Source organism: Pagrus pagrus (assembly GCF_965226575.1).
Source record: "Pagrus pagrus genome assembly, chromosome: 12".
Classification (NCBI taxonomy): Eukaryota; Metazoa; Chordata; class Actinopteri; order Spariformes; family Sparidae; genus Pagrus; species Pagrus pagrus.
Genome location: NC_140196.1, coordinates 17766757 through 17780139, shown reverse-complemented (window position 1 = coordinate 17780139; position 13383 = coordinate 17766757). Strand labels below are relative to the sequence as shown.

The 13383-nt window shown below is 38.5% G+C and overlaps 1 protein-coding gene across 1 annotated transcript in view; it reads left to right on the top strand.

The window, feature by feature from the left end:
* apold1a (apolipoprotein L domain containing 1a) overlaps positions 1-13383 on the top strand; it is a 39179-nt gene that overhangs the window by 21429 nt on the left and 4367 nt on the right. The window contains exons 48-52 of the mRNA XM_084368244.1: positions 111-525; positions 690-2157; positions 9068-9077; positions 11470-11549; positions 12254-12354. Of these exons, the coding sequence (XP_084224370.1) occupies positions 111-525; positions 690-2157; positions 9068-9077; positions 11470-11549; positions 12254-12354 (2074 nt within the window). The remainder of the gene's footprint in view (positions 1-110; positions 526-689; positions 2158-9067; positions 9078-11469; positions 11550-12253; positions 12355-13383) is intronic.

Here is a 13383-nt window from a genome sequence, read left to right as displayed (position 1 = left end):
AAGCATAGTTTATTTTCTTAAACACCTTTTCTTTCCGATTTACACAGAAGATACAAGCATCTAACTTTAAACGTAACGGACACACCGTCTCTTCACATCCGTCTCTGCAGGGCGATGGAGCAGGCAGCCGATCGTGTCTACATGGCAGCCCGTCTGTTCGTGCGTCTTTTCAACAAGCGGGGGGCGTCCCTACAGAAACGCATCCTGGAGCTTGTGGCTCTGGCCGACGCTGCAGATGAGTTCCACAAGAAAACAGTGAAGGCTGCTGTGGGTGGAGGGGTGGCCAGCGTCGCTGGCAGCGTGGCGACGATCACAGGCCTCATTCTGGCACCTTTCACTTTCGGTGCCTCTATTATCGTCACGGCAGTGGGGATCAGCGTGGCGACAGCGGGCAGCATCACCTCAGCGACAGCCAACATCACAGATACGGTTCACTCCAGCATGGACCGTAAGAAGCTGGAGAAGATGATCCAGGGCTACCAGGAGGAGATCAAAGACATCAGGGAGTGTTTGGAGTTTGTACAGGTGAGGAAATGTAGATAAAGCTTTCACAGGCTTTTCAGATGAGTCACAAACCTCATTACATTATGTTACACCTCAGCAGAGTCCCTAAAAATGTATGTTTTGATAATATATCTCATTTGTGTCACAGTTCTTACGGTCCCTTTCTGTCTCTGTGCGTCCTGTAGGCGGGTATGGACACCCTGCAGGAGTGGGACTTTGAAAAGTACTCTGAGAGTGCTGCCAAGAAGGCTCTGAACCACAACCTCAAGCATGTGATGAAGGAGGGCGGTCGCGCCGGAAAAGCCCTGATGATCAACACCGATAAGCTCATCAGCACTGTGCAGATTTTAGGCGCTGCAGGCGGCGCCGCCAAAGCTGCCCAGGCCATCAGCGTCACCACAGGGGTCATGTCGGCCCTCTTCCTCGCTCTGGACGTTTTCTTCCTCGCCAAAGACTCCCATGAGCTCCGCAAAGGTGCCAAAACAAAGTTTGCCACCAAGATCAGGGACGTATGTAAAGAACTTCAAGATGGCCTCCTGGAGCTGAACAAGGTGAAGACGCAGCTGCAGAAGACCATGGACGGCATCGAGGTGGAGGAGTATGAGGAGATTGAGGAGGTGGAGGTGGAAGTTGACGACGAATTGGAGTCAGATCCGAAGAAGCTGGCTGAGCTGGAGCAGGAGCTGGACCTCCTGGAGGAGAAACTGGACAAGAAGGCAGAGGAGCAGCAGAAGAGTAAAGAGATAGAGAAGGAAAATTTGAAAAGTAAGGAGAAGAAGGAGGAGAAGAGCATGAAGGAGAAAGAAGAGGTGGAAAAGGATGCTAAGAAAGAAGGAAAGAAGGAAAGTAAGAAGATCTCTGATGAGGAAGAAGAAGAGCAGAAAAATGAGACCATCAAAGAAGCCAAAGAGGAGGTTTTAAAAGAACAATCTCAGAAAGGAAAGAAGAAAGACAAAGAGACTGAGAACCGAATTACAGCTGGAAAAGAAAAGTATGTGAGCAAGAGAGACGCGGCAAAAGAAGAGAATGTCCCAAATAAAAAGGCAGCTGAGAAGGAAAAAGAGAGAAATAAGGCTGGAAAAGAACCAGAGGAAATTAAGATCAGATCGGGCGATTCAAAACAACAGGAACGGGTTGAAAAGGTATATTCTGAAAGGAGTAAGAGCAGCAGAGAGGATGAGAGAGGGATAACTAAAGAGAAAGAGGTGGAAAGTGGGAGTACGAGGAGGCACAGCAGCAGGAGCGAGAAAGATCACAGGAGTGAGAGAGGGAGCATACACGAAACTAAAGAAACGGACAAGGACAGAGGCAGCCGGAGAGAGGAGGAGAGAGGAGTGAGGGACTGGAGGGCTGAGATGGCAAAAAGTAGAGAGAGCAAGGAAGGAAGAGAATCGAAAAGGGAAGATCACGTGAGGAAAGATACACATCGGAGTCACGAGACGTCACAGAGGAGGGAGCATCAGGAGAGAGATCGGGGGCACAGCAGAAAGGGGTCTGAGTCGGAGAGGAGTCACCACAGGAGAGGATCAGACGAGCACAGGGAGCGAGGAGACGAGAAACGAGGGAGCAGGATCGAGAGTGCGAGGAGGCAGTTTGAGAGAGCAGGGGGAGAGGAGGAGGAGGAGAGGGGGAAGAGGAGAGAGGACGGGGGGAGTCAGAGGGGGGAGAGAGAGAGGAGAGGAAGTGACAGAGACAGAGAGCACCGACACAGCCACCGAGGATCTCGTCCACGATCCAGCGTGCTGCTGGAAGATGGACTTTATATTTAGTTTTAAAGACGCACAATAATCACTTTAAAGATTAGGGTTAGGTTATTTTAAAGGGACAGTATACCGCAAAATCAAAAATACATATTTTTCCTCTTAACTGTAGTGCTATTTATCCATGTAGATTGATTTTTGGAGATTTCAGCCGTAGAGATGTTTGCCTTCTCTGAATATACTGGAACTAGACGGCACTCAGCTTGTGGTGCTCCAAGCACCAAAACATACATTTGTAAAACTCAACAGGATGTCTCTTTCCAGATATCATGACTCAAGGACCTTGTTATGAGTGGTTTTATGCAGGAACTATTTACTTTTCACCGCCTCCTCGGCTGAGTTGTAACGTTAGCTAGCTCAGTAAGCTGCTTTTATCAACTTCTGCACCAGTGTCTTTTTGGATATGACCACTAATCTAAAACTAAACTAAAAGCTAAAGCTCTACGCCTTGTAAAAATGCTTTTTTTTTGGTGCCCCAGGATCAGATTTCTTTACAGCAAAGCAGATTTGTTACTTAAAGCAACAACAAAGCTGATTGTTGAGTCTCATCCCCAGATCGTCAAATACTGAAGCTTTGGACCCAAGCTGCTACCCCAAGGCGCCAGTATTTGCCGAAATGTTGTTGCTTTAATCTGTAGACAGGCTGCCTGTTAACGATTTCTGATTTCAGATCACCTTTAAATATATATTTTAAACCTTATCAACATGTATTTCTGAACGGTGTCTGTTACTTTATATATTTCTGGTGTTTCAGGGTAAAACTACTTTTTTTTGCAGTAGAATTGTTGAAGTCTGTATTGTGCGTTTCTTATGAACATACTGTCTTTATATTGTGTTGTTATGTCACTAAAACACCAGCATGTGAACAGTTTTTAATGCAGTCGTCGTATCTCAGGAAGCACAGAAACTTGCCCTGGGAAATGTTGAGTGGTACAATAATAATGACCATTTCTGGAAATAAGCCATGAGATTTTTTTTTTTTTACAATCATCTGTTACTATTTCCACTCAGTGCACTTTAATCAGGCGTTGCCTTCCTCAGGTCTGTGCTCTCAAGTTTTGCATCAATAATGACCACTTCCTAATGTTTCTGCAATATTGTGCAATGGGACAATTTTTCTATTTTCATCACTGGTGTCTTCTTTGATATTTTATATGTTTATGTTGTATGTGATTTTATAGGGGTAAATATTTTTACGGTGCCGGTTTCTTACTGAACAAATAAATTATTGGAGCTACTGAAATGTGGTGATTTTGGCTCTTGATTTCAACCCAACACCTTTTCTTTTCTAGTCTTTTCTACTGTTCACTTGAAGTTATTCACCTGAAAAATGAACTATTTGATGACGTAAGTGAACAATTAGTATATTTAAACCACAGTACATAATTTCTGCTGCTCGCTCAATCAAAACAACAACAAAAGACGTAGTTCGATGACCTCAACATTATATATATAACAAAGGTCTGGTCGTTTTAAAGTTTTTAATGTGAAAATGTTACATATTATATCTTTAACTCTTGATATTATCTAACAAAAGAAGAAGTGAAAGGAAAAGGCTTTCTTAACTCTCAAAGTATAGATGTGGTGCTCTGGTCTGTACCAGCTGATCACCACTGGGGAGTGTCAGAGAGCTGAACCATCAGCTGATTACAGGTGTCATATCCTGCAAGTATCATCTGCTACAGTGATTCCCAACCAGGGGTACTGGTCTACAAATCTAAAGGAATGAAGGGCAGGTGTGAGAAACATCAGACAAAGGTGTTTGGGAGCCTCAGGTTGTGTAACCATCTGAGCCCTGAGCTGTTTTTTCCTACTTTTTGTTCGCCTGGTCTTTTTGCGTCACAATGCTTGTGTAACATCAACCCTGTCATGCACAATCAAGATATACACACCATTTGTTTCACCTGGGCTACCAGAATACACATACACAGGCTTCAGAGATGTCACATGAATGTGTTCATAATTAAATGACCATAAAGACAAAGAAAAAAACAAAGCGGAAATTGAATCTGTTCAAATCACCCAGAGAACTATAATAATACTGTTATAACACTATAATAAGCTTTTGACTTTTAAAAAGATTTTCTCCCAAGTCTTGGCAATCAGGGGAAACAAAAAAAATACCAAAGCTGAAACACTTATTGATGCCTTCACTCCGCAGAAATGCCACAGCTGGTTTCACTGGTATTCAGTTGAGACATCACCTCATAGATCGGGGCGTCTTATCTTCTCTTTTATGTTGTCTGACAATCTTAAGGGCCCAGGAAGTGGTTTGTCAGATACAGTAGTAAACTCTCCTTTGTAACGTATAGTAGCTTTAGTATTTTATAGATCAACTGATGTTATGTCCTTTACTTTATCACCTTTAAATTATGTCTCTTTTATTTTGTGTGTTGTATCCTCTGTGAATATCAACGGTGGAATCTCACTAACTTCACTCAACCACACGTTTTACTTTATTATCACCGTACTTCACTAAATGTATTTCACAGCTTTTGCTCCTTTTGTATGTAAAGAGTTCACCTAAAAGTATCTTAATAGCGACTCCATTAAATTATCAAACAGTAAAGTAGTTAACCAACTACAACAGTGAAAAAGAAAAATCCATCTAAGTAAGTGTCAAAAAAGTATTTTTACAGGGAGGTTTTGCTGTGAACTACATTCAAGAATCTGTACGTACATGGATGGAGCCCACTTTGCAAATAAAAGGCTTTCAAAAGTAAAGATAAGATGACATAAACCTGCGTCCGTGTGTCTAAATATGGACTTTCACACCCAACACTTTCACACACAAACTGATATAATCTTAGCTTCATCTTTTCTTATCATCAGTTTGTTTTCATTTCCTGTCTTACGAGTGTTTACCCTTTCAAACTGAGGGTATTTTTCATTTATATTATAACATTTATACTCAACGCAACTATGCTGGACTACACAGAAACAAGGCACATTATTTATATACCGCTCACTCTCAGGGGCTAAAGGGTTTTATGATACACAAAATGTGTAACAATACACTGATAGATTAGTGTGTATTACTCTACATTGCTCTTTTTAATACTTTTTAAAGCCCTTACAACAAAACTATATGATAACATTTAATAGAAACATTACCAGTGAGTCAAAATCAAATCAGATGACGTCATCAGAATAAATTAGTCACTGTAGGTCAGATCGTACAACAACTCACAGAAATGAAGAGAAGGAAATGACCAGCTCTTAAAATATTTTCCATCTTGTCACTTCATTTTTCTGCAGATTCATATCTCACATGTTCAGTAATCACAGGTGGCGGTGTTGATGTTATCTTACAGAATGAGGAAGTGTTCACAACATTGAGAGGATGCCAGGACAAACACAGAAACAGTGCCTCTATTGTCTGTTTGTCTGTGCAACTGTTTTTCTTGTGTGCTCAAAACTGTTGATGCTGCATACGTACACTCTTCGATTTAAGCGTTTTCATACAAAAATTGTATACATTCACATATTTAGTGATATATCCCAGTTAATAAGTTTTAACTGGAGCAGGGCTGTCCGATGTGTCGCCTCTGGTATCTCCTTGTGATATTGAAATGCTCTTTAAATATGTAGGATCTTTAATTATCAGTTATTTTTTGATAATCTGAGCACAGCGCGCTACTGAAGCCCTGAGAGGCAAGTGAGACATTTTTATTCTGGTGACCCATTTTCTAAAAAAAAACGTTGGGAACCCTTGGTGTCAGCAGTGTTTACCATTATCCCTATCTTACTTTAGTGTGTTAGCATGCTATTATTTGCAGATAAATATCGTTATGTTTATAGCACAGTACTTGTACACATTTAAAAATGCTCAGTATTACACAGATCAACTGTGAATGAGCTCGTTATGACCCCATTCACTCTATTACATCTTCAACTTAGTCAGTTCATTAAGGTCGATCAGTTTTCATCATGCTGTGTACAGAGCCCACACCCATTTTGTTCAAGAAATGCTTTTCTAGTTTTAATATTGTTACTTTGCACTCTCTTTCTTCATGTTTGTTTTGTCTTTACAAAGCACTAACAGACGCACACACTACACTCGTCACAGTCTACTTAAAGTGTGTGTTTTGGTCAAACAGTCCAGACCTACAGAACAAACAGATTACTCAGAGAGCCAATCGATGTGGAGACATCAGACCTGCACAACCCTGCAGTCTGTTTGTTGAGGGATTAGTCTGAGGAAAACCTGTTTTAAAATAAATCTAAATGTTTTTTTGTTTTTCTGTTTTTTTATTATAAATATTACATCATTAAGACAATGTCACAGAGTGGACCTGCCTTTCAGCTGAACTTGAAGGTGAGCATAGAGTGAACAATTTCAAAAGGAGAAACTTTAAAACCCAAAACTGGTTCTGTCACCTAAGTAAGATCATCGTCACATTATCAACATGAACAACTGATCATAATATATTCTAAAAAATATATAATCATCTAATCAAGAATAATATTTTCTTAAGAAATACTCAAGAGCCGCTGCCACCCAGTTTGACGTCAGTCGTGGAATTGATCCCCTTTCATACGTTAACACATCTCAGACAATTCAACCCTGTGTGCCATCGTCAGAGCCATGAAATGCGAAGGGTGGAGTCAAGGGAGGGTCATCGAGACATTACTATTACTTCTTAAGCCTTTAATTATTTTGTTAATGTTCTAAATCCTCGTCCAGGTAGAAGAAAAACTGACTTTATTCAGTTTATTTTATTTTAACATTTTTCTTCAAAGAAGACTTAGAAACAGAATTTAAATCTTCATGTAGGAAAATAAAAAGTACAAAAAAATATAAGTGAATTTTGAACTGAATAAATGAAATGATCGATGGGGTTGTGTTGGTGGGACTCACGACTTCAGCTAATATTACACATGTTGCTCCAAAATTGTGTCTTTGATTTCAACCATGTGTAGCAGTCCAATTGTTTGACTTACTATTTTTCTTTGTTTGGGCTGATTTTCCTCATGACTGATTGCAGGCGATTCAGATCACCTGTGCACAGGTGGGGAGACTGACTCCTGATTTGTGGAGTGGAAGCAGCTTGGGGCATTTCCCTCCCAGCCAATCAGGGTGTGATGACACCCTGATTGAAAGGCTTAAAAGAGGTGGGAAATGGCACACTGGGGGCTCTCACCCTCATACCAAATCTGTCCCTGGCCCATTCTGAATCGCTCCCTGAATTACCGAGAACCTCATTCCCCCTTAGATTATCAGCCAGAAACTCTGGTCTATTTAGCCCCTGTTTGTTTTCTTGGCTGTCCACATCTTTCCTGAGGGAACTGTGTTTATTTGGGGAACCCGTTAAAACTCAAGCACCTTTACACCCTTAGTTTACCATTTTATTTCCCTGGGGCTTGTAGGAGCACATTTGTTTATTATATCCAAAAGAGGCATTTGTTTATTGTTTATTGTCTAAGTACTGGACATTGGGCATTCCCCTAGTTTTGCATGTTTTTTTGTTTATATTTGTTTGTGGGTTGGGCTGGCCTGTAAGGAATTTACAGCCAGCACCGCCACATAAATGGCAACCACAAAGGGACCGTCACACAAGCATAAATCTTACAGATAAAGAGATTTAGTGTTGTGTCCCAATCTTTTGATAAATGTTGAAACAATCGTATGTGAATGTATTATTTTTGAGTGTTTTATCCCTCCATCATGTTTCCCAGCAAAGGATTCAGGAAGTTGCCTGCTGGCCAAAAATGTGGACTGATGTTGGAAAGTATGTCAAGTCTTGTTCTGCTTGTATAAAAATACAAACCTCCAAGTCCGAGTTGCATGTTTTTTGTTTATATTTTTATGTAGGTTGGGTACCACCATTCACAGTTTTATTATTTATTGTTGTTTATAAACTTTGTTGTTTGTACATATTTATTGTACATGCATTGCCACAATAGTAAAATTAGCTATTGTTATTTTGTTATTGTTGCTGGTTTTGACCAGTTATTTCTACCTTTTTTATTATTAGTATTTATTATCGTGTATTTATTTATCCAGTCTCTGTTAAGAGCTTTGGGCTGCATCTCTGCATGAAAGGTGCTATAAAAATGAAGTTATTATTAGTAATAGGAGTAGTTTGATTGTATTGTATTTCTGGCACAGCACACAGTAAGCATATAGTAATAGTTATAATAATAACAATAATAAACTTTATTATGTCGCACCTTTTATTAGAAAGTTTACAAAGTGCTTTCACAGACAAGCAAAAACAGGAAACTCAGGAAGACAACGATACAGAATAATAATACAGTCGAACAAGGAAGTCTAGTCCAAGGAGAAGTTCAAACAAGAGGGCAAACCAAAAAATGTCAATGAGTAATTAAAGTAAAAGGAATAAAAGCTATAAAACAGGCAAAACCACAGAAAAAAAGCAATACAGATAAAGAGATAAAAGAATAAAATCAACAAAGGACGATATTAGGATGACGTCAGAGGAGATGAAAACAGATAAATGGATCAAGAACTGTAAAAGAATAAAAGATAAATTAACAATAAACAAATAAAAGCCACACTATGGTGAGAAAAAGAATAACTGACATAAGAGGAAAACACAAACACATAAAAAGACAAGAAAATGACAAATCAATGTAAACAGGGTAACTTCACATGAAAGCAAGTCTATTAAAGTGGCTTTTAAGAAGTGATTTAAAAGAAGTTACTGAATCTGCGAGTCCAGTCCTCCTCAGGTAGGTCGTCCCAAAGTCAAGATGCCCTGACAGCAAAAGCACCAAATATTAAAAATAAATATTAAAAAGTCAAATGCTCTAGTTCTTCATCTGCTGTTTCATTACAGGTGACACCAGGTACTTTGTACTGAATCATATGAGCACTCATGAAACCTTGTTTTGTTTTTAGAGGACATAAATCTGTTTGCCGTCTGCTCTGGCTAACCAAACAATGCCAGAGCAGCATGGACAAGTTGAGTTTCACTCTGAGATTGAGTTTCAGGTAAACCAACAACTGGTTCCTTCTCTCGACACCATCAGAGTAATTGTTACAGCGGCCTTTAGGTAGGAACAATCCAAATCAGATGTTGACCTTTTTTTTTACAATAACTATAATGATATAATGGAGATTTCTTCCCTAATGATTGTGTGAAAACAGTGTCCTTTGTCTTTTAGGGAATTACTTCTTCACTATCCAGGGTTTCCTCCTGTTGTTGGGCAGGGGTACGCACTTCTTCAAAGATCGGGTGACAACAAAAGAAATCTGATCAGATCTGTGACTCAGGAGAGAGTTGAGCGTCTCACAAAGGGTTAAATATAGTTTCATATAGGCTCTCAACGTTGATAAAAGTAAAATACAGTGGGAAACACCTCATTCTTGATCATTTTAGTGTGTTAAAAGTCAAATCTAGCAATAATAAATGTTTGTTGATTAAGACTTAGCCCATTTCTCTTGATAACTTGTTGTAACCCGATGACAGACAGCTCAAAAACTCTGCTGAGCAGGACGGATGAGTTAATGATTGTCACAAACAATTTCAGGTAACAAACACTTCCTCATTCGGGAAAACGGAACGTATTACTAAACTGACAAGTATGTACGGTCACGATGTTCCTTGGGTTTCACCTAAATACCATTTTGCATAATGACACCCAACATTCTGGTTTTTGTGGTCACACCGACTATGACGTGTCGGCAGGTGACACTGGAGGGTAGACTGTGATGCAATGATGGATGACATTGCATAGCATGAGTTATAAGTTGTCTTGGTGAGTAAGATACAATATCACAGAGACAAGACAATCAGATCACTGACTTTATATTTAATATGCTGATGATACTGAAGTAAAAGAAGCTTAAATTGTATTCAAACTCTGACTGGAGTAAGACTACAAAAGTATTTGCATCAAAATATACTCAAATAACCAAAAGTAAATGAACTCTGGACCATTTCAGAAAGATCAATCGGATTATAATGAGGTCTGCCTAAATGTGTAATCAGTGTCATAAAAGGTACTCAAAAGTCGTATTTGAGTAAAAGTAAATATATCATGTTCAAATATTACTTGTAATATATTACTGGTAAAAGTGAAAGACATCAATACACCTCAGATAGTACCTGAGCAAAACTATCTGACATTAAATTAACTTTAAGTATCACAAGAACATTTCTTGAAATACTTGAAGATCAAAAGTACAAACAAAAGTACTTTATACATATATTTACATGCATGTATATATTGTATACTGTGGGTCAATCAATTATTGGCATATTTCTGAATATGCATATCTGAATAAGTGTTTTTTAGTTTTTTTTTTATTGAATTGCCAATTAAAGGTACAATTTGTAATAACTATGTAAGAATTGCAGTAAAACATTAAATAAATAACCAGAATTATCAACAGAAAGTGAAGAAATTTGATGTTATGTCAAAAATGGAGGCTACTGACCCCAGATCTGTTGCCAGCTTTGTAACACTGAGACTCCTAAATTGCTCCAAGCTGCGGACACTCAAGTCAACTTAGGGGCACTAGCTGCACGGCTAACTGAGCTAACAAGCTAATGGCAGCTAGCTACAGCCATAGAAAGCTGCAGAAAAGAGTAAAATAAGCAGCAGTTAGTGGCTCCTCTGCAAATTTGCATTCACCCTATTTGTGACCTTCAACAGTTGGCCAGTTCATATTGTACTTAAAGTGGCTCCAAGTACGTTCAGAGAAGAAATTCAACATCAGAACTATAATATTCACAATTTAATGAGATAATAATACAAACTCAGAAATATTATTTTATTTCCATCACTGAATAAACAAGCTGCTCTCAGAGGAAAATAAGGTCCCCAGAACACTGTTCGAAGCTAGAGAAGGTGGCAGGGTCCGCCACATATAAACAAAGTCAAACAGTATGAATCTGTGTTGTCCTTTAAGGTCAGGTTGTTTATTCAGTTTATTCAGTTGTGAAAACAAAGAGAGTTTGTTTGTTTAGTTTGTTTAAGCATAAACAACAATCAGTTACATTCCATCAGTGCAGCTCATCAAGCGACTTATAAAAGAAAATGTGCGTTAACCAGAACTGCTGTCCCATTCAGTGAACCACTGATTTTCCAGAAAGCGCTTCCTGGAGTGCACACCTTCCAGGAAGGTAGTCAGCCAGGTGAATTCTCACAAAGCCACGCCTCCTCCTCAGGATGCTGCAGACCCCACCCTCCACTGAGCATCAGCGCTGACATTAGCTGATTTAAATCTCCACAGGGATCAAACGCACACAGACGAGCAGAAGCAGCTGAACACTGAACATTCCCACAACTCAGCATCTCACTCTTACAACTCAGGTAAGACTTTCTGAAATCAGGAAGAAAAACTTGATCAAGTCACATTTTTTGCATTTAGATTTAACTGAGTCACTACTACTATTTTTTTTAATTATTATTGTTAGATTACTTTTCATTATCATCATCAAGTTAATTTTAAGTATTACTAACCAGATCAACTGGAGGACAAATACTTTGCTGTGTGATTTGAGAGAAGTGGAAAGTGAAGCTCATTTTCTTTTGAACTATACAAAATAGGATGATTTCAGATTTTCCTATTTTCCTTTAACTTGTTCAACAAAACTGAAATATCCAGATGTACAGATGTCCAGAGATTTGAACTGTAGTCTTTTTTGTTTTGTTTAATTTGGTGGTTTTGAAGTTTGATAACTTTGTCTCAAACTCCTGGAAAAGAAGGAGAGATTGATTTAATTAGTATTTATTCTGATTCCTTTACTAGAATAGAACTACACATTATGGTACAAACAGTATAATAGAGTTATTTTGTTTAATTTAAGGTCTTCTGATTGTGAACCTTGCTTGAGTTGGTTTTCTTTATTCTTTGACTTGACGCAGCACTCTTGTATATGATGGCTTACATGAATTTATGGTTGTATAATCATTAACTTGTATGGTTAAGTATGGTCATATCATTGATTTGTATATACAAAACCTTATTTGTCTGATTTCAATATTGACTCTTTTGTTCTTGTTCACTCTGTTAGGAATGGCACAAGGATTGATCCTGTTGGTTTCTGCATTCATGGTCTTTATGGCCGCGGGTGTCCAGGGAACGTTTCATCTGTCATTTGCCAATAATACAGAGGTTTGTTTTCTTTGTCTTTGATCCTCTCAGTGTAAATATCATCTTGACCTTTGTAATTTAAACAGAGAACTATAACATTTGTTTAAAAACTACTTTCAAAACTGTTTAAATGATGTTTGGAATTGAAGCTGCTTACAAAACTGTCATTTAGCTGCCGTCTATTTAATTTTTAAGCTTTCACAGAATATGTTTGGCTTGATTCAGTATTTTTTTAGTCTTCATATATATAAATATATATTATAGTTATGTTTTAAAAGACCATAAAGTCGAAGAACTCACCAGGGTCTATTTTCAACTTTTGTATTGTCAAAATCGATGCAGCAGGCCGAGATATTCTGACTTTTAGTCCGGAGTTTGTGTTAGGACCCTGAAACCGCTGGGAACTACATTTCCCATAATGCAACCCAACAGTATATTTCTTCAGTTAACACCTTTGACTGGCTGAGTTGTACTCTTCGTCTTGTGTAAAAGATATAATATGTAACATTTCTGCATTAAAGTGTCAACAAATGACGAGGCCTTCATGATATATTTTGCTGAGTTGTGTTCTTACATTACCTTAAATGTTTCCAGAGAAATCTGTTATTTTATTCAAGCTAATGGTGCGTTTCATTTGGTCACCTGTCGCTTTAACTTTCTGGAGAGAGTCAGAGAGAGAGGAAGGAGGTCGGGGTCAGTTTCATCAGCAGTGGTGGTTGTTTGACTAGCAGCTGATATTACATACTGTGCGTTTTAATGGAAACTTGTGTGTAAAATTGGTGCCATAACCCTTTAACACAGCAAAGTTGTGCAGGTAACTCAGTCAACCTCTTTATTTGGAACAGCCACTACTTGACAAAGTAAATTTTTACACATTTTCGCACGTCAAAACAAACAAAATGCAGAATCAGCTGGAAGTAGAGACTCATTTTAACGATCTCTCAAAGTCAAAATGTTGAAAATATCAGAATTTAGCTTTAAAGGCGAATAATTACATTATAGTAGGTGCACACGTTTTAGCCATTTCTGTATACACTTTGACTTGTTTTT